This window comes from Schistocerca piceifrons, chromosome 3 (assembly GCF_021461385.2).
Source record: "Schistocerca piceifrons isolate TAMUIC-IGC-003096 chromosome 3, iqSchPice1.1, whole genome shotgun sequence".
NCBI classification, from domain to species: Eukaryota; Metazoa; Arthropoda; class Insecta; order Orthoptera; family Acrididae; genus Schistocerca; species Schistocerca piceifrons.
Genome location: NC_060140.1, coordinates 463,465,253 through 463,486,564, shown reverse-complemented (window position 1 = coordinate 463,486,564; position 21,312 = coordinate 463,465,253). Strand labels below are relative to the sequence as shown.

Here is a 21,312-nt window from a genome sequence, read left to right as displayed (position 1 = left end):
CTAAATAATTATATGTTTAAAATCTTGTTACTGAATGGCCGTTAAAGTGAGAATACACCGGGTGCCCAACGTAAAGTTTATCAATTGTAAATGAACACAGGATGGGAAATTTTATCAAATATTTATGCACCAAGACGCCAGCATTACGCCCTGTGGCCAATATTCGAAACTATTATCAACCGAATCTCCGAGTCTACTGTAGTATATGTAATTGAAGTATATGCATTTAACAACATTAAAGCTCCTATAAAATAGAATATTGCAACCGTACAAAGCTTGTCAATATTTATAGCGAAACATTTGTCTGAAACGGGCGGGTTGTACATGAAACGAAGGTGTCTACGCTTCGATGCGGAATAAGGTTATGCGGGGTTTGTAATACAATTAATGTAAAACCAACCTAATCGCAGCTGATACAGTACGTTTTCTGAGTATTAACAACATAGTAAAATACTGCAGACCGTTTAGAAATGACGGAACGTCCAGACTACCTGAAGCAAACACTCAGCACGTATTTCAAATCTTTGTTAATATTGCTTAGAGAGAAAATCGTTTTTTGAATAATGTAGCTCTCCGATCTTGGAAAATGGTGACATCGCAACTGAGAGAATGGCCTTCCGCGCCAACTAAAAGCTAAGCAGTATCATACGCATGCACATGTGTGAGGGAATTGTAGTGTTGAGACAACAAATCACGAAGTGGCGCCCTCGAGTCCTCCACGGTCACAGACAATGGGATACAGCATCACGCTGGGCTCGTCCTCCTCCGCGCTTATTCGTACTTGTGCAACGCTGTTCCTCCTGCTGTGGAGCTGATATATTGTGCGGTTCGCGTTTCAACAGAGTCCACACGCCGAGTGGGTACTATTACGGCGCTCTTTCCTCACGGTCACTCCTGTCCTGCATACACTTGCTGGCTGCAGGTGGTGGAGTGAAAGTCGTGACCGGAAAATTCTTTTGATGTAGGGACTTTACGTTTATTTACACTCCTGGAAATTGAAATAAGAACACCGTGAATTCATTGTCCCAGGAAGGGGAAACTTTATTGACACATACCTGGGGTCAGATACATCACATGATCACACTGACAGAACCACAGGCACATAGACACAGGCAACAGAGCATGCACAATGTCGGCACTAGTACAGTGTATATCCACCTTTCGCAGCAATGCAGGCTGCTATTCTCCCATGGAGACGATCGTAGAGATGCTGGATGTAGTCCTGTGGAACGGCTTGCCATGCCATTTCCACCTGGCGCCTCAGTTGGACCAGCGTTCGTGCTGGACGTGCAGACCGCGTGAGACGACGCTTCATCCAGTCCCAAACATGCTCAATGGGGGACAGATCCGGAGATCTTGCTGGCCAGGGTAGTTGACTTACACCTTCTAGAGCGCGTTGGGTGGCACGGGATACATGCGGACGTGCATTGTCCTGTTGGAACAGCAAGTTCCCTTGCCGGTCTAGGAATGGTAGAACGATGGGTTCGATGACGGTTTGGATGTACCGTGCACTATTCAGTGTCCCCTCGACGATCACCAGTGGTGTACGGCCAGTGTAGGAGATCGCTCCCCACACCATGATGCCGGGTGTTGGCCCTGTGTGCCTCGGTCGTATGCAGTCCTGATTGTGGCGCTCACCTGCACGGCGCCAAACACGCATACGACCATCATTGGCACCAAGGCAGAAGCGACTCTCATCGCTAAAGACGACACGTCTCCATTCGTCCCTCCATTCACGCCTGTCGCGACACCACTGGAGGCGGGCTGCACGATGTTGGGGCGTGAGCGGAAGATGGCCTAACGGTGTGCGGGACCGTAGCCCAGCTTCATGGAGACGGTTACGAATGGATGTGTGTGATGTCCTTAGGTTAGTTAGGTTTAAGTAGTTCTAAGTTCTAGGGGACTGATGACCTCAGATGTTAAGTCCCATAGTGCTCAGAACCATTTGAACCATTTGAACATTAGGTCATTAAACGCCTTCTTGGTGAAGCGAATTTTTTTTTTTCCGTCAGTGTATTATAATCTTGGCACATTAGACGTCGTCTTACATTAGCAGCAGAATGAGTCGGTGCTCCAAATCATGTTTGTACTACGATCTTCAGCCATGGGTAAGAATGAAATCAGAGCTCATTTGAACCTTGGTTTAATCAGGAAGTTTACATTTCACATGCAAACGTTTGATCTAACTGTTGTACAGTGGAAGCTCGTACCCAGACATTTGCACGGGCCGCTTATGAACCCATTTTACCTGGGACTTTTTCCTTGTATTACCGTATAATTTCACTAGTGTCAGTTTTCGCTATTAGTTATGATGCACGCTAGGTAATAATTCGTCAGCTGTTGCAGCTACCGTAATTAAAAATACTGTCTGTTATCTAATATTTCCGGCGCCAGTGCGCTCTGCTCGACAGTGCTGCAGTTGCAGAACTCGGCCGTCCGCTCGGACGCCCTCGTTAACATACTCGTCTCGGCGGAGCTCATGTCGAAACAAATTGAAGACGAGAACACGTATTCCCACGAGCGCAGTCCGAGTCGTTTGTAGCGAGCGATCGCGTCCGCTGTTTACCACGTCGGCGGACAGATCTTCGTCACTGATCAATCTAATGGGGCGGGGGACTCGCCTCTCACCGCACAATGGGGCAGCGGCCGTGGCGTACGCTTCTGCTCCCAGCATTTACATACCGGGCCGATCGCGCGTGCGCGCAGATCTACCTCTCGCATCGCCAATTCTTTGACCACCGCCATTCTTTTGTCACTGTGCCTGATAGACTGTGACCAACTATGCCTCTAAAGTTGCAGCTGCTCTAATGAACGCAACTGGCAACTCGGATGCGCGCCTCAGATCCCAGAACATTTAGTGACGTATTTTTCTTTTTAATGTGTCTCCGAGCTGTACCTGCGAAGGGTCGACTTGGCTATTAAGCGACGTGGCATGGTTAATTTAAGTGGCGTGAGTCTGCACTTCCTATTGCCACCCGTGAGCTGCTTTCAAGAAATCTTCCGCGAATGAAGCGAACTGTGTTTCACAATCATGGTTTTTCCTGTATCAGGATTGCATTGCGCGATGGCGGAGTACATTATACAACGAGTGTATGTGTGTGATCATATCTCTCTGTGACATAATGCGGTTGCTGCAGTTGTTTCAATTACGGCAGTCTTGAGCGCCATACATGTAGTGTAGACATGTTAACGCTCAACACTGACATTGAGAATATTATGAAGTGTGACAGTGATTTATTTATAAAATGTGTGCTGTTTGCAATTCAACAACACATATATCGACTTGGAAAACCATATGGGCCACAACAAAACAAACCAGCATCGCCACAACAAAACAAACCATCATCTACTGGAACTTACGTAAGTGAATACGACTGCCTCATATTACACTACTGGCCATTAAAATTGCTACACCACAAAGATGACGTGCTACAGACGCGAAATTTAACCGACAGGAAGAAGATGCTTTGATAAGCAAATGATTAGCTTTTCAGAGTATTCACGCAAGGTTGGCGCCGGTGGCGACACCTACAACGCGCTGACATGAGGAAAGTCTCCGACCGATTTCTCATACACATACAGTAGTTGACCGGCGTTGCCTGGTGAAACGTTGTTGTGATGGCTCGTGTAAGGAGGAGAAATGCGTACCATCACGTTTCCGACTTTGATAAAGGTCGGATTGTAGCCTATCGCGATTGCAGTTTATCGTATCGCGACATTGCTGCTCGCGTTGGTCGAGATCCAATGACTCTCAGCAGAAAATGAATCGGTGGGTTCAAGAGGGTAATACGGAACGCCGTGCTGGATCCCAACGGCCTCGTATCACTAGCAGTCAAGATGACAGGCATCTTATCCGCATGGCTGTAACGGATGGTGTGCTCAATGACTAACCTGGGTGCACGAATGGCAAAACGCCATTTTTTGGGATGAATCCAGGTTCTGTTTACAGCATCATGTTGGTCGTATCCGTGTTTGGCGACATCGCGGTGAACACACATTGGAAGCGTGTATTCATCATCGCCATACTGGCGTATCACTCGGCGTGATGGTATGGGGTCCCATTGGTTACACGACTCAGTCACCTCTTGTTCGCATTGACGGCACTTTGAACCGTGGACTTTACATTTCAGATGTGTTACGACCCGTGGCTCTACCCTTCATTCGATTTCTGCGAAACCCTACATTTCAGTAGGATAATGCACGACTGCATGTTGCAGGTCCTGTGCAGGCCTTTCTGGATACAGAAAATGTTCGACTGCTGCCCTGGCCAGCACATTCTCCAGATCTCTCACCAACTGAAAACGTCTGGTCAATGGTGGCCGAGCAACTGGCTCGTCATATAAGCCAGTCACTACTCTGAACTGTGGTATCATGTTGAAGCTGCATGGGCAGCTGTACCTGTACACGCCATCCAAGGTCTGTTTGACTCAATGTCTAGGCGTATCAAGGCCGTTATTACGGCCAGAGGTGGTTGTTCTGGGTATTGATTTCTCAGGATCTATGCAGCCAAATTGCGTGAAAATGTAATCACATGTCAGTTCTAGTATAATATATGTGTCCAATGAATAGCCATTTATCACCTGCATTTCTTCTTGGTGTAGCAATTTTAATGAGCAGTAGTGTACATCTAAATATATGCAAACACTTTAGCGTGTTTTTAGTAATGAAACAACCAATAAAGTAGTACAAAATCTTCAAATATTCGTGTGCAGTGCAGGAGCAGACTAATGCTACGGATCGAGAGATCTGTCTAACTGAAAATACTAGCCATCTGAAGGTAGGCATGTTAGCCCGAAACCTGTTATGGCACTGAAATAAAACATTTTAAAAATATTTGTGGCTGGTTGTGTCCTTCACGAGCGATCATTAACGGTCGCAGGTTTCACAAAATTAAGCATGGGTAAAATAACAATAAATGAATGGTTCGGATATAGACTTCACTGAATAAGAGAGTGCGGGGCAGAGTGGCCGAGCGGTTCTAGGCGTTATATTCTGGAACCACGCGATGGCTATGGTCGTAGGTTCGAATCCTGCCTCGGGCAGGGATGTGTGTGATGTCCTTACGTTAGTTAGGTTTAAGTGGTTCTAAGTTCTAGGGGACTGATGACCTCGAAAGTTAAGTCCCATAGTACTCAGAGCGATTTGAACAATTTGAATAAGAGAATAAGGAAGGTTATTTATATCTATCAACGAATAGTTACAACAGTAAAAAAACAAACAACCCTTCGTTGAAATCCAGAGACTGGTGCGATGAAATCGAAACTGCGTACAGCCGATTCAGAATGTTGTAAACGTACTGTTGTTCGTATTTAAACCACTAGGAAGCTGCAGCGTCTGTGAAACGTGACTTGTCGCTACCAACCCATGTGACAACATTCCCCTGTCCCTATAACGTATGTATGGCTTTTACTACTCTGAAAACTACTCTTGTACCCCAACGAAGAGCTCTGGGCCAAGAAATGTTCAAGCACCATTCATAAGAACCTGCTGGCGTTTCCTCCATCGGAATAGTTCGTCACGACATTTTACGACTGTGTATCTATTACGGACTCGGTTGATGCACGAACACAGATACGGATACGGATAACGCGGAGAGCTCTTGCGGGCAGGCGTAGTGTGCCTCTCCATGAGTGAGCAACAACAGAGCATATAAGGGAAACGGGGACCCTGAGGACGCGGCGCTAGGCCGAACCAGCTGCGGCGGCGGCGGCGGCGGCGGCGATGGCATCGGCGATGCCACGCGCCATCCCGGTAATTTGCACGGTCGTTACGGCGGGCCGCGGGTCGCCCACAAACGTTACAAATTGAGACGTCCCACTTATGCGTCCCGGATGTGCGCCGCTCCTAGCCGTCTCCTTCCCCAATTTCCTTCGGACATCACCAGATACGTGAAACTGATGGTTTTTTAATGAAAAGACGAGCAGTGGTAGATTACTGGATAATCCATAAAATTTCGAACATGCAGCGGTGCGAATTCTTTCCTTTCTACCAACATTTGCCGGTCGTTGTGGCCGAGCGTTTCTAGGCGCTTCAGTCTAGAACCGCGCTGGCCGGCCGGGGTGGCCGAGCGTTTCTAGGCGCAACAGTCTGGAACCGCGCGACTGCTACGGTCGCAGACTCGAATCCTGCCTCGGGCATGGATGTGTGTGATGTTCTTAGGTTAGTTGGGTTTAAGTAGTTCTAAGTTCTAGGGGACTGATGACCTCAGAAATTAAGTCCCATAGTGCTCAGAGCAATTTGAACCATATTTTTGAACCGCGCTGCTGCTACGGTCGCAGGTTCGAATCCTGCCTCGGGCATGGATGTGTGTGATGCCCTTAGGTTAGTGAGGTTTAAGTAGTTCTAAGTTTTATGGAACTGATGACCTCAGATGATAAGTGGTGTTATACATTACGCCGTGAAGAGGTGAAAATATTTTCTGGACGTCTACATAGAAAAGCAATTACTATTTTATGGGATAGTCTCAAGTTCTAGAAAGCAGTGCCACACAGCGAATCCCGTGAAACTTGGTCGCCCTAATATTTCATAAACGATTAGAAACATCAGAACAAGGGTGCGAGCAAGTGACAACTGAAAGACTATTACAGTTTGATGGTGCTCTCTCCCTGTCATCTCCGTCGCATTTGCTTTAGCGAATGATGTGATGGGCCATGACTTGAGATGGGTATTTCCTCTAGTTGTATCCACTTCCCAAGTTAGAAGAAATCTGAAGTGATAGCGACGTTGTAATTGGCCACGCAGTGGAATAGATCCTGTCAAAGTATTTTTTTGAAAGGAAGACAATAAACCATCAGCAAAGCATATAAGTTCCTGGAGCATCGAGCGAAGAAAGAATGTTCAGTTTTCATGGCCCTCGGGTAACTTGCACTTGAATTGGTTCTGTAACATTTCTACCCCAATTGTAATGAATCGTTTAAAGCCATTTTTTCCACTTGAGGTAAAAGCTCACTTTTTTACAGTGTTTGCTTTTGGTAGAGGAACCCTTGAAGAAACACACTTTTATCGGTTTTCGGTGAAGTTTTACTAACGCCAGTGAGTTAATTATACTGTCTTAATAACACATGCTAATAATAGTGTAGGTGATTGTCATGTGCAGTACAGCTGATATTTTGGTACAGATTGTTCGAGTCCTGGTCCGGCATTCAGATTTAATCTGCGGTGAAGTACACTATAACATCAACATATACACGGTTGCAAGGTGAAAATCATTATGCAGTGCTAGTGTAGTTCTAGTAGACACAATCTGTTTTCTGGCTATCGCTGGCAGCAAACAGCATGCAGCGAATATAGGTCGGTGTCATCCGACTATGGCGGATTTTCTCTTCTGTCGGCAACATAACTGCGAAGAGAATTCTAACAGTGGAGGAAGTGTGCCATTTCCACAAGCTTTTCATTCTAAACATTGACTAACGTTGCATTATTCCACATCTATAGACTGGCAGTAAAATAAAAACGTAGTTGTATTAAAAATGTAGAAAAATTACATCTAATTCATTGTCTCAAAAGTTAAGAAAGCAGTAAATCTCACCGTCCAGGCGATAGCGACGCGGACTTGTTTGTTCAGCCCTTTTCGCGGGCCCTGCTGTTATCGCGTCGGACTTTTTGTACGTCCGACGCCGCTATTTTCCCATCGAATCTTTTTATATTACTCTGCAATATCGATGTTTGCATTTTACGTGTTCTCATGTCTCGCAGACGATGGAAACGGGCCTGTTTGATGGCATCGTAGAATATACCGGTACACCAGGTACCATGCTACAAACTTTTGCTAACAATTTACGGTAATATTATGATATTTACTTCTAAGCAGAAAGAAAAACTCTTCAAGCAAATAGAATGGATCTACCGATCGTGTTTGTAGCCATAAAATTTGGAAAGGCGGAAATCAGAGATTTCCAGAGGGGCAAAGTTATGATCCTAAAATAACATGCCACAGAAACAATTTGCGTGTTGAGTACTATTCATAACCTATTGCCGCGTATAATGAAAGCAAAAAGCTATTACTAAGTAAGTAACCCTCCACTGATATTCGACTATATAACGATACAATAGGCGGCGTTGAGAGAGGTGATCAGTAAGTTTCTTATTATGAGACCACGCGGTAACAGCAAAAGATATATTACAATAAAGTATTTCGGCATCTTATTGCCTGTCCCCATTCGCTGAATTTATCATATTCCAAAACAGTTCTAACAACACGAAGAAAATATTTTTGGAATTTATATTGGAAGTAATTGAAGTGATTATCGAGAAATACGTAGATGAATTACCTTGAGGTGTATAAGCAGACTGAAGTACAAGTCTCAAAGAGAGGCACTTCATATCCAATATGCCTGCGAATCCGATAAAAAAAAGGTACCTCGTAGAAGACGTGTTGTGTGCTGTTACAGAAGAAACGCTAGTGGGGAAAGAAATACGAGCACCTGCTGCGAATATTGCAACACGGGCTAGTTTACGGAGCCTTACTTCAAGCTTTACCACACTCAGAAATTTTTTTAATAAGTTTCTCCTTTTGTTACAACATTGAACACGATTTACGCATTTTCTGATTGATGCAAGTTAAATGTCAATTAAAACTCACTTCTAAATTCAGTTCATGATTTACTCGTTAAATTGTTTAATAAAGTCCCCTGTCATACAATGAAGGCTTTCACGACCGGATGCTTCAGCTGCCGAGAATTCTTCCGGGTTGTACGGCCGTGGTCCATGGAACTCTTCTATCCTTGACGTTTCGTCCAAAGCTACGCTGGGCATCTTTAACTGAAAAGAAGCTATGAAACTCAGCGATATATGGACAGTGGCGCTACAGATTCGATGAGAAGATATCGTTATTGACGTACTATGATGGATAGTTATATTTTATCCTTGACAAGGTTTATCTCTGCTATCACGTGAAATCCAGACCACGCCCACTTTCCACGGTATTTGGGCCGTTCTTCGACGACCGACTCTTCAGTTGGCAAGACTCAGAACAACCAGGAGCACCTCCGAAGATGTCCAATGTAGCTTTGGACAATGTAGCCTTGGACGAAACGTCAGGGACAGAAGAGTTCCATGGACCACGGCCATACAACTCGGAAGAATTCTCGGCAACTATCCCCTGTGATTTTTGACAGAAAAATCGGAAAATCGCACACGGATGGAGGATTAATCATACATGCAGATGGTCATGAGTCACAAGTTTACATCCTGAACCATTTGTTAGTTATTATGAGTGTTTATATTATGTGAGACCACGTGTATAACGCGGTATCTCATATGTATAAAAGTACTCTTGTAAATAATATGTTTTCTTGTAAACAACATATGTAAATATATTTGTATATCTGGAGAATTAGTGCGAATTGTTTAGAAAAGAAGGAGAAGTGCGACGTGTAATGAAGCATAATTTAAATTTCTTCTTTCGTAAAGAAAATGCATGTATTATTATAGGAAAATAATATGCAGCAACCAATTACTTATGATGTAGCTAATATTCTTTGATTCCAAAAAGGAAGCTAAAGGCTGTGTACAGTGAAATAAATTTCAGAGAATGGATTGCCATGTAACTAATGTACTGTGTCTGACGTTTAACCCCGCTTGCGCCTCTGACAAGTGTCCTGCCTGCGCTGTTGCAGATGAACCAGCAGTGCAAGGTGTGCGGCGAGCCCGCCGCGGGCTTCCACTTCGGCGCCTTCACCTGCGAGGGCTGCAAGGTGAGCTCCACTAGCAAGCTGCACTGCAGTCGCCGCGACGCACTCTGGGTTTGGACATAGATAAGGGAACACTGACCACGGAAAGGAGTTCATTAGTCATCTCAGCCTCCTGTTTTCAGTAGCTCCCTCCGGTCTGTACTGAATTCAAATTGACTACACTTGAACACAACAGGAAATTCCTGGGTGCAATACTTGTTCCCGTTTCTTAGTCAGGAGCAGTCTTGATGCTACAAAATGACCTCATGGCAAACCTTGTATATTATCTATGTAGTGTCTAGGAATCCTGCGAACTCGGTTCTCTAGACAATCAATCAAACAACTCGGATTAATGAGTTTTATTACAATAAGATAACTACAATGCTTAACTATGGCAATTACAGAGATGTGTTGCAAGTGAGGGGCGACATACGAAATAATCATATGAAGATGGTATCTGTTCATGCGGACATGTGCTGGATACACACTCCTTGCCCGAACTCGGTAAGATTGTCTGCCGCTAGTAATGACTGTAATGGGCATGGACACTACCAATGTAGTGTGTAGACATTAATTTGGATATGTAGGTCTCACGGGGAGCGTGCAAGGGATAAATTCCTGCAGGCGCAGTATCCTCTGTGCCCTCGGTGGCTAGGGTGGACAGAGCGTCTGCCATGTAAGCAGGAGATCCCGGGTTCGAGTCTCGGTAGGGGCACACATTTTCAACTGTCCCCGTTGATGTATATCAACGCCTGTCGACAGCTTGGGGTCTTGATTTAATTATCATTTCATACGAAATAATCAGTCTTTGCAGTGACTGCTGATCTCTAACTGACAAAAGTATTTCTTGAACGGATAACTTCGACGCTGCTATCCAAGTTGGTAATCTTTAAGTTGCTATTGAACTGAGCCGTCAACAGTCGGTCGCGGTGCTTATGTCCTCTTCACATAGCGGCCGCTGCTGTCGCGTTGTCGTCCTGGAAGGAGGTCCGGTCAGCTTTCTATTGCCTGACTTCTCACAACCGTCTCTTCTCTTTCGTTCCCGACTGGCGTGCCGGCGCTTGTCTTTAGGCCGTAACAGTGTAAGCCTAACTGTGTAGGAGAGCAACATACAGTTATTTATTACTAAAATGTCGAACATTTGTCCCTACTAAGAAGACAACAATTCTTCAACATTTTGTTACTGCGTCATTAGGAGAGTAAATTTCAAATGTTCAAATGTATGCAAATTCCTAAGGGACAAAACTGCTTAGGTCATCGGTCCCTAAACTTGCACACTACTTAAACTAACCTATGCTATAAAAACACACACACACCCGTGCCCGAGGGAGGAAGCGAACCTCCGGCGGGAGGGGTAAATAAATTTCGTCCCAGTCAGCCACTTCTTGCTTAAAAAAAAAAAAAATACCGTTCTTAACAAGCAGTGATGTGTAAACAGAGGACGATCTGTGACTCTTCATGGAAACTATGCCACTGCCTTTTCTTACGATGTACCGAAAGGAATACCTGCAAAGTATCAACGCTAGGTGCAGAGACCCTCAAGATTAACAAATATAACGCATTGCACGTAAATAGGCAGAAAGATCCAATATTATACGACTACACGATTTCAGAACAATCACTGGAAGTAATGATATTAAGGAATATGCATACGGAGCGATTTAAAATGGAACGACTACATAAAACTAACTGGAGGAAAGACAAATATCAAACTGAGATTCATTGGCTGAATCATTACGCACAAAGAAGGTAGCTGACAAAACTAGTCCAACCGATAGTTTAGTATTGCTCATCAGTCTCCGATTTTACCAGATAAAAGTGACAGAGAAAGTGCTGAATTTCCCGAAAAAAGGCAGCATGTTTTGTCAGAGATTTATTTACTAAGTGCGATGGTGTCGTGGAGATGCTCATACAGCTCCATTGGCAGACGCTACAAGAGATGCGTTGTGCGTCGGGGCGTGTTTTAGTGTCAGAATTTTGAAACATACATTTATAGAACAGTCAACAAATATATTGCTGCCTTCCATGTATACCTAGCGAAAAGCCCATGAAAGTACTAGGTCTTCGACTTTGTTTCCATAATTTTTTTCTCAAAACTTGAGGCTTTATTGTGAAAATGGCTCTAAGCACTATGGGACTTAACATCTGAGGTCTTCTCTTCCCTAGACCTTAGAACTACTTAAACCTAACTGATCTAAGGACACCACATACATCCATGCCCGAGGCAGGATTCAAACCTGCGACCGTAGTGGTCACGCGGTACCGGACTGAAGCGCCTAGAACCGCTCGGCCACCGCGGCCGGCCTCCAATTTTGCACTAGTTCATATGACCGGAAGTGCCGATAAGCACGTCCGTGTGCTCTTGATCGAGAAACGTGGTAGTCAGAGGGAGCAAAGTCTGGAGAATACGGCAGGTGGGACAGGACTTAACATTTCAGCGTTTCCAAGTATGCTTTGATGGGTTTTTCGATATGGAGTCGAGCGTTGTCATGTTAAAAATCATCTTTTCACATCTGTCGCTATATTGTGACTTTTTGTCGTTCAATGCGCGGCTAAGATGTATCAACTGCTTTAGACAACTTTCTATTCTGATTGTTTCCGTCGGTTTCAGTAGCTTCGGAAACCTCTCCTCCACCGCCATGCCGGTATTCTACGCCAAGGTCATCGTTCTTGAAGCGCTGAAAGCATTCTCAGCACATTATTTTACTAATATGTTCCTCACCACAGGACTTACACAGCATATAATGAGCCTCAGCCGCAGATTTCTTTATTTGTTAAAGCAGAAAATTGAACTTCGTGGAAATGACGAGAAGTGAGCTCGCAAGTTGGCATATTCAATCGAGATCGACTTTATGATGCTATCACATGTTGTTGTTGTGGTCTTCAGTCCAGAGACTGGTTTGATGCAGCTCTCCACGCTACTCTGTCCTGTGCAAACTTCTTCATCTCCCAGTAGCTACTGCAACCTACTTCCTTCTGAATCTATTTAGCGTATTCATCTCTTGGTCTCCCTCTACGATTTCTACCCTCCAATACCAAATTGGTGATCCTTTGATGCCTCAGAGTATGCACTACCAACCGATCCCTTCTTCTAGTCAAGTTGTGCCACAAATTTCTCTTCTCTCCAACTCTATTCAATACGTCCTCATTAGTTATGTGATCTACCCATCTAATCTTCAGCATTCTTGTGTAGCACCGCGCATATCGCATATGGGTCAATATCTTAATGGAGCTATGTTGACAAATGCCGAGTACACCACCACTTGCCGCTACTGCCATCCATTGCAGAATTTCGGAAGCAAAGTGGTAGACCTAATAAAATAAGATATATTCGAGCTCATTCAGAGGCTTACCAATAATGGTTAAAGTCATAAACCATTCGCGAATGGAACAGGAAAAGGAGGGTTGGTGGAGTGACAATAGTACATAAACCACTCTCCGTCACACACCGCTTCCAGAGCGTGGTAGTAGACGCATATTATTGCACAACATGTACCACTATAACAGAAACAAAATTTCATTGCGACTGCTGGTATATTTGGCTTGCTCTCGTGGTTGCTTAATTGTGACCTCGGCGGATACGGTACCTGTTGCCGGCGGGAAGGGGTCCTGAGCCAACACGGCGGTCACGGAGTTCCACCGTCGCAGTCCCAGGTAGAGACAGACATAGGCGCAGGCGCAGGCGCTCGCGCATGCGCAGACGCAGCGAGGTGAAGGCCGGCACGGCGCCCCCGCCCGCCGAGCGTGCAGAATCGCGGCGGCCCGTGATTGATTGCCGCTCCGATAGGGGCGATGACGCTTACCGCCGACCGGCGGCCTCTCTTTCGTGATTATCTTTTGATTCGAGTCATCGATGCTGAGTTATAGTCGCGCGAGGCGGAGCATTCCTGGCGGCGTTTCATACAATGTCATAATGCGACCGGCGCGCCAGTCTTCTATAGAGCAGCGTGGGAGGGAAACAACTTATCCGGAACAATGGGATAATGACTAGAGGGAACAAGTGCTATGAGATCACCGTCAATGTTCTACTTATTAAAACTGCGTAACACGTTATTTTGTAAGTGCATGTGCTTTTTATTTCATTGTTACCCTAAAATAATTAAGATCTGACGCGAAGTCGTGGATTTGAACTCTATATTACCTCAGAAAGCAAACTTGTCCAACAAAAGTTAAGTATAACGATCATCTTGTCAGCTGTTACTCAACACGATGTATCCCGAGGCCATTATGAGAATATAATGATATTATGTTTATCATCCAGATATCCGAGCGCGTTAATGCGCCTATTTCCGGGATACGGGAGACGTGCCAGCCCAGAATAGAATTCGCCTGGCGCATTGACAAAGGGAGCCATGTGTCGACAAGCATGGAGCACTTTCTAGGTAGTTTTCCACATCCACTTACTAAATATTGAGGTGGTTTCCAAGTCCCACTTCAGATACACGATACACAAACACGTTGTAACAGATGTTACATTTGCTCGAAGAAATACATTAGACGTAGACAGAAGGAGTCATATGGATTCCTTCCCGGGACGGGAGGAGACGAGCTGAGCTGGCAATATCTTTAAAATGACATCTTAATAATACTTTCATGTGGTATCCCAGAGCTCTTATATATTTGAAAAATGGCATGTTACCGCCTTGAGCTTTAATCAATAAAAAACTGTGCGAGGGAGTGTAGTCATTCATTTTGAAACTGTAAATCGGTGTCACAGAGGAAAAAATTCATGCCACACAGCGGCGACTGTAGAGCTCATATTGACGACGTAATTTATATTACAATATGATAACAGTGTATTATTCCTGGTTTTATCATCTGACGATAACGATTTTATACTTCGACTAACACGATGTTGTGAATACTCTAATGAACCTGATGCTGGTCAGATGACTGAAACTGGTGGTATAAGTAAATCCTCAAAGAGCACATAAATTATTTTACTAGCAGCTCACGGCGGTAACATGACATTTTTCACCGCAATAATAGCCTTTGTACGAGTGTGGTTTGCTCTCCGCGAACAGGAAAAGTACCATTCCAAGAAATGTTTCAAATGGCTCTGATCACTATGGGACTTAACATCTGTGGTCATCAGTCCCCTAAGAACTTAGAACTACTTAAACCTAACTAACCTAATGACATCACACACATCCATGCCCGAGGCAGGATTCGAACCAGGAACCGTAGCGGTCGCTCGGTTCCAAACTGAAGCGCCTTTAACCGCACGGCCACAACGGCCGGCCAGTACCATTCCAGTCCGGACAGGCAGTGGCTGGACAAAGGGCACCGGACAAGAAGGTTCTTATTATTATTTTTTTAATCATGTACATTGCAGACAAAAAGAAAATTAAATTCATGTTAACTATCTTTGAAAATCCATTAATCATTCATGCTGGTAACAGGTATTCCAAATTATTATTTGTTTTCTCATGTTACCTTATAAAAGAAAAGAAACTGACACTCACTTAAACACTAGCAACTGTCCCATTTTCTCGTTTCTTACCGTTTCGGCCATTAATTTAGTTATTACGCTGCGAAATAGGAGACCGTCACCTTAGAGTTTACACATATCTGACCCTTGCAGCATTTTCTGCTTTGAAGAGAACCTGTCATAATCAAGAAATTTTAATTAGATTCCATCGTCCTTGAGAACCATTGTAATATATCGAAAGCTGTCTCACCATCTTTCCTGTTTCGAAACCGAAGAACATGGAAAGTTCTACCTTTTTCGTGAAGTTCGTCCTTCAGCATTCAGTCTCGACACTTGAACTGCCTGCCACCAACACCGCCTGAAACGTATCCCTCGTTAATCATCAAATGCTGCAGTGTATTCCACACCCGAATGGGAGTTTTTATCCCATGTCTGCAGGTGTCTCCCAATAAATGCTCAAACTAAATTTTTAAAAAGCCCCCGAAGATAGGAGCACTTTGCAGTGACTCTTTATTAAAACGAAAGGCACATGTCCAATGGAATCGTCTGCATATAGCTGATGAATCTATCTCTAAGGCTTAAATGTTGAATGGTTTGGAGCTCGCGAAATCGCGGATCCGAAGAATGAGGAAGACGTGGTCCAGTGACCGCTGGCCCGGGGCTGGTATTCCGAACTGTGTTTCTGAAGTCTGTGATAAGCTATTCGAAATCAAGCGTGTCATTTCTTGTACTCCGGAAAACTGACAGAATGCGAATGCACGGGCGCTAATTTTTGGTTCAGTCCTTTCCGCTTTTACATGTGTTTCCGATTGCCGAGAGGCACAATCTCGGTAAGCACAGACTTTAAATCTGGTTGTGGATCCAATAGCTAGCCGCAGATGGCGTTCAGCAATCGGGACGGACGTATCAAGTTTTGACTGAAGCGATGGGACATTTCAGTTGTGGAAGTGAGGAGCAACTTAGTGATCTCTGTAAGTCCATCTTTGTACAAGACGGTTGAAGGACTTCGGCTGTTCAGTATAAAACATAAAATTAAAAACACCTTCAACAGTCTATACTTTGAAGATAATTTATTAGTGGGACTAATAATGCCATCTTGAGGCCCTCTGACCAACGTATAGGAGTAATCCAACTTCATGTGCAGTCGATATTGCGGCCAGCATTACGAAACTGATATCTCTAGACTTATGGATTCAACAACGCGAGCCCCTCGTTAAACGCTTCAAGACTCTGTGCAGTTGATGAACGAAAGGATCGTGTTGTTGAAACCAGTAGTCTATGGATACCGCTACTTCATGCTGGCCGCTATATCGAATGCGCATGAGGCTGGATCCTCCTACACGCTGATCAGTGAACCTGACGGCGCAGTGAAACGCAAAAACTGGTCCTATAAATACATTACATCCAAGATCTATAGGGCTGAAGGTGTTTTTAATTTTACGTTTTAACCTAGTGATTTGTCCTCCAGAGCGGACTATTAGTTTAAATTTCGATGTAGAGATAAACATGAAAAAGACGAAAGATTTGGATAAAATTCTGCATACAATTTGCTTAAAGGATCTGGAGGTAGAGAATTATTGTGTACATCTAACATCTCTGATCAATGATACAGAAAATTTTTATAAAGAAACAAAACGACGTATCGTCCTTGGCAGAGCCGCAAAGGTTGATCTCAATAAGATCTGGCAGAACCGGGAAATATGCAGAACAACGAAGAGATGCTTGGTGGAATCATCATTCGTGTTCGCTGTGTGCTTGAGAGGCGAACTGATGACTTCGAGAAGCGGTGTAGGAGAAAGATGTTAGGCCTTTTGTGGATAGGGAGAAGAGCCATTGCTTGCATATTGAATTTTATTGTCCCGTGTCATTTAAATTTACGTGGAGTTCCTTGGTCTCGTTTTGAAAAGGGGTTCATTCAGAAAAGATCACGTTGCAAGATAAAATCGAAGACAGAAGACTTTGAGGAAGAGCAGTCAAAGAAGTTTTCCGGCGTATTAGTTCACATTTTATTGAGAAGAATTGAAGATCCGTGTAGAAGATGGCTGTTGGTGTATCTGTGTGACTCTTGGCCTATTGACTGTATTTTTGCTTTTGTCTTTGTGGCAATGGAAGAAGCTCTCTTTGAGCTGTCAGTAGTTCACAAGTGCTTCGGTGTATTTATTTGCTGACTTTGGAGTAATGATAAGCTTACACCTGTCTCTCGGGTGAAAGAGAGGCTGACGACACTGCTTTAGACAAATGCTGAGACTGCAGAAACGTAGACATTTAATCTGAGTCTGCTGATAAACGTTTCCGAGTAAAATTGAATTGCTAATGGATTGTAGATTGGCTGCGGCGTTGATTGCGACTTCGCGCGACACCACGGTAGTTTCGATTACGGACGAAAGAAATGTTTCAGCAGTGTTCATTTCCTTGAGGACTAGGGTGTGAAGGTCCTACTATAACTGTGAAGCCGCGGTGTCTGCAGCGGTGGCTAATGATGCTCCCTTTCGAATGAGCTCGATATATCCCGGAACATCGCAGAGCTCGATACAATCACGTCACATGTGAGTCACGCTCCGCGAGTGCAAGCGATCAAGAGAATTAGAAAAAAAAAAAAAAAAGACATGGCAATGTCAAAAAGCTATAGCTCTGCTTGAAATCTGACAGTTTCGTGAAACACAGGTGGAAATGATAATAAATCCAACCACAGTATTACTCCTGTTGCATTTGAACTAATTTGCAATAAGAGTCCTCGTGCAGTGGACACTGTACGTACACTACTGGCCATTAAAATTGCTTCACCACGAAGATGACGTGCTACAGACGCGAAATTTAACCGACAGGAAGAAGATGCTGTGATATGCAAATAATTAACTTTTCAGAGCATTCACACAAGGTTGACGCCGGTGGCCACACCTACAACGTGCTGACATGAGGAAAGTCTCCGACCGATTTCTCATACACAAACAGCAGTTGACCGGCGTTGCCTGGTGAAACGTTGTTGTGATGCCTCGTGTAAGGAGGAGAAATGCGTACCATCACGTTTCCGACTTTGATAAAGGTCGGATTGTAGCCTATCACGGTTGCGATTTATCGTATCGCGACACAGCTGCTCGCGTTGGTCGAGATCCAATGACTGTTGGCAGAATATGGAATCGGTGGGTTCAGGAGGGTAATACGGAACGCCGTGCTGGATCCCAACAGTCTCATATCACTAGCAGTCAAGATGACAGGCATCTTATCCGCATGGCTGTAACGGATCGTGCAGCCACGTCTCGATCCCTGAGGCAACAGATGGGGACGTTTGCAACACAACAACCATCTGCACGAACAATTCGACGACGTTTGCAGCAGCATGGAGTATCAGCTCGGAGACCATGGCTGCGGTTACCCTTGACGCTGCGTCACAGATAGGAGCGCCAGCGATGGTATACTCAACGACGAACCTGGGTGCAAGAAGGGCAAAAAGTCATTTTTTCGGATGAATCCAGTTTCTGTTTACAGCATCATGATGGTCGCATCCGCGTCTGGTGACATCGCGGTGAATGCACAATGGAAGCGTGTATTCGTCATCGCCATACTGGCGTATCACCCGGCGTTATGGTATGGGTTGCCATTGGTTACACGTCCCGGTCACCTCTTGTTTGCATTGACGGCACTTTGAACAGTGGACGTTGCATTTCAAATGTGTTACGACCCGTGGCTCTACCCTTCATTCGATTTCTGCGAAACCCTACATTTCAGTAGGATAATGCACGACCGCATGTTACAGGTTCTGTACGGGCCTTTCTGGATACAGAAAATGTTCGACTGCTGCACTGGCCGCACATTCTCCAGATGTCTCACCAACTGAAAACGTCTGGTCAATGGTGGCCGAGCAACTGGCTCGTCACATACGCCAGTCACTACTTTGAACTGTGGTATCGTGTTGAAGCTACATGGGCAGCTGTACCTGTACACGCCATCCAAGCTCTGTTTGACTCAATGTCCAGGCGTATCAAGGCCGTTATTACGGCCAGAGGTGGTTGTTCTGGGTACTGATTTCTCAGGATCTGTGCACCCAAATTGCGTGAAAATGTAATCACATATCAGTTCTAGTATAATATATTTGTCCAATGAAAACCCATTTATCATCTGCATTTCTTCTTGGTGTGGCAGTTGTAATGGCCAGTTCCGTAAATATTTATGGAGATTTTTTACGTATAGCTAACTAACGTCTCAACACTTCTATCTGTTCAGCAACACATAAATGCACATAAACAACATCTTAATCTTTGGCTGGGACAAAGTAGTCAACGAAGGATGATGTCTCAGAAATAAAGTAATATAGTTGGAGTCTCCCGGTTCCGACCAAAGTTTTCGGGCTGTTTCCCTTGGTCGTAAGATGTATATCGGAACGGGGTAGGCCATTACCATTTATTCCCAACTAGGATCACCCATCTACCACAGCCGGCCGCGGTGGTCTCGCGGTTCTAGGCGCCCAGTCCGGAACCGCGAGCCTACTACGGTCGCAGGTTCGAATCCTGCCTCGGGCATGGATGTGTGTGATGTCCTTAGGATAGTTAGGTTTAAGTAGTTCTAAGTTCTAGGGGACTTATGAACACAGCTGTTAAGTCACATAGTGCTCAGACCCATTTTTGAATCTACCACACTATCAGCTTAACTGGTAAGTTTCTGAATAAGACCAGGAGTCCTTAATGGGCCGGATCTCTAACTGCCCGCTCCGCTTCTAGGAGTGTAGTATGAAAAGAGTACCAAAAAAAACATCTAACAGTCAAAGGCGAAAGTATTATCTTCAGAAATATTTCTCGACTCTGAAGTGAATACAGTTTTTTCTTTGGTTGTTAGTGATTATAATATTTTACCAAGAGAGCTGCATATGAGTATTTGGATCCCAGTTCACATATCAGAATAACGTGTAAAAAAGTTATCAGTTTTTCAGAAATGGTTCAAATGGCTCTGAGCACTATGGGACTTAACTACTGAGGTCATCAGTCCCTTAGAACTTAGAACTACTTGAACCTAACTAACCTAAGTTCATCACACACATCCATGCCCGAGGCAGGATTCGAACCTGCGACCGTAGCGGTCGCGCGGTTCCCAACGTAGCGCCTAGAGCCGCTCGGCCACCCCGGCCGGCTACCAGTTTTTAATCGGCTCTAAATACCGTGGTAACATTCAGATGAAGCAAGGAAGAAAATTAGTTGGGAACTGAAAGTCTAATAAACAAAAATTAATCGTATTAAGTGGATTGAAATCGCGGTAATAACTGAATGGTAAGACAAGACCTGTTTGGAGATAGTACGAACAGACGTCACTAGATTGGAGGGCGAGCTGAAGGTCTCGAATTAGACCAAATCAAGATCGTGATCATTTATTTGTTTAGTAGTGGCAATGTCCACATACGAGTTGCACTGTTTAAGATAATGCAGTACGTGGTTCATGGCTAGTTTTACGGTTAAAATGACTATATTCACAACGCTGTGGAGTGGCGTTAGTACCATCAGAAGTGGCTAGATCGCTCAGTGAGCGAGAGTTCTAGTAAAACCCGAGATATCTCGAGCTGTGTCGCTAGCTAGTCGCGAACAGTTCGAGCACAGTGCCAGGAAGACGGATCGCCGGTGGCAGCTGGCGCTGCTCGTCCCGGCCCGGCGGGTCACGCGGTAGCGCACAAGACAAAGCGGGGCGGCAGGGCGTGTGCGGCGGGCGCGGTGGTGCTGCGCGCGCAACTGGAGCGCGTCGCGCGGCTGCGCACTGGAGCCCGGTTCCGACCGCTTGCCTCACCGGAAGGACGGCCGGCGCGGCGCGCTCGCGTGTCCACAGCGGCGCGGCTGCCGTCGCCGGTGGCTGGCTGGTAGCGTGCTGGTCTCGCCAGTACCAATTGTGTCAGTCTGCGCTATAATAAATCTACACACGCCTTTCACATTGCAAGTTCTCACATCGAGGAAACTGGTTCAGCTCACTTCCCGCATTGTTATAGATCTCATTTTCTATCCTATTGCACCACACTAATAAGATAATTTTTTGCGTAAATCACTCGTTTATTTTGCCATTACGCGTCTCGATGGTTTACACCACCATCTGCAGACGGAGAACTGTTTATATAAGTAACTGGTTCTGGTGAAGAGTACTGGCGTCTTTTCACGGTAGCAGACCATGATCGTTGTAGGTTATATTGCGTCGTATGCTAATGATAAAAATTATTTATTTAGAAAAACACTTTCCTGG

At 44.9% G+C, this 21,312-nt stretch overlaps 1 protein-coding gene across 1 annotated transcript in view; it reads left to right on the top strand.

Annotated features, from left to right (window-relative positions):
* LOC124788745 (knirps-related protein-like) overlaps positions 1-21,312 on the top strand; it is a 172,363-nt gene that overhangs the window by 95,256 nt on the left and 55,795 nt on the right. The window contains exon 2 of the mRNA XM_047256027.1: positions 9,618-9,695. Within this exon, the coding sequence (XP_047111983.1) occupies positions 9,618-9,695 (78 nt within the window). The remainder of the gene's footprint in view (positions 1-9,617; positions 9,696-21,312) is intronic.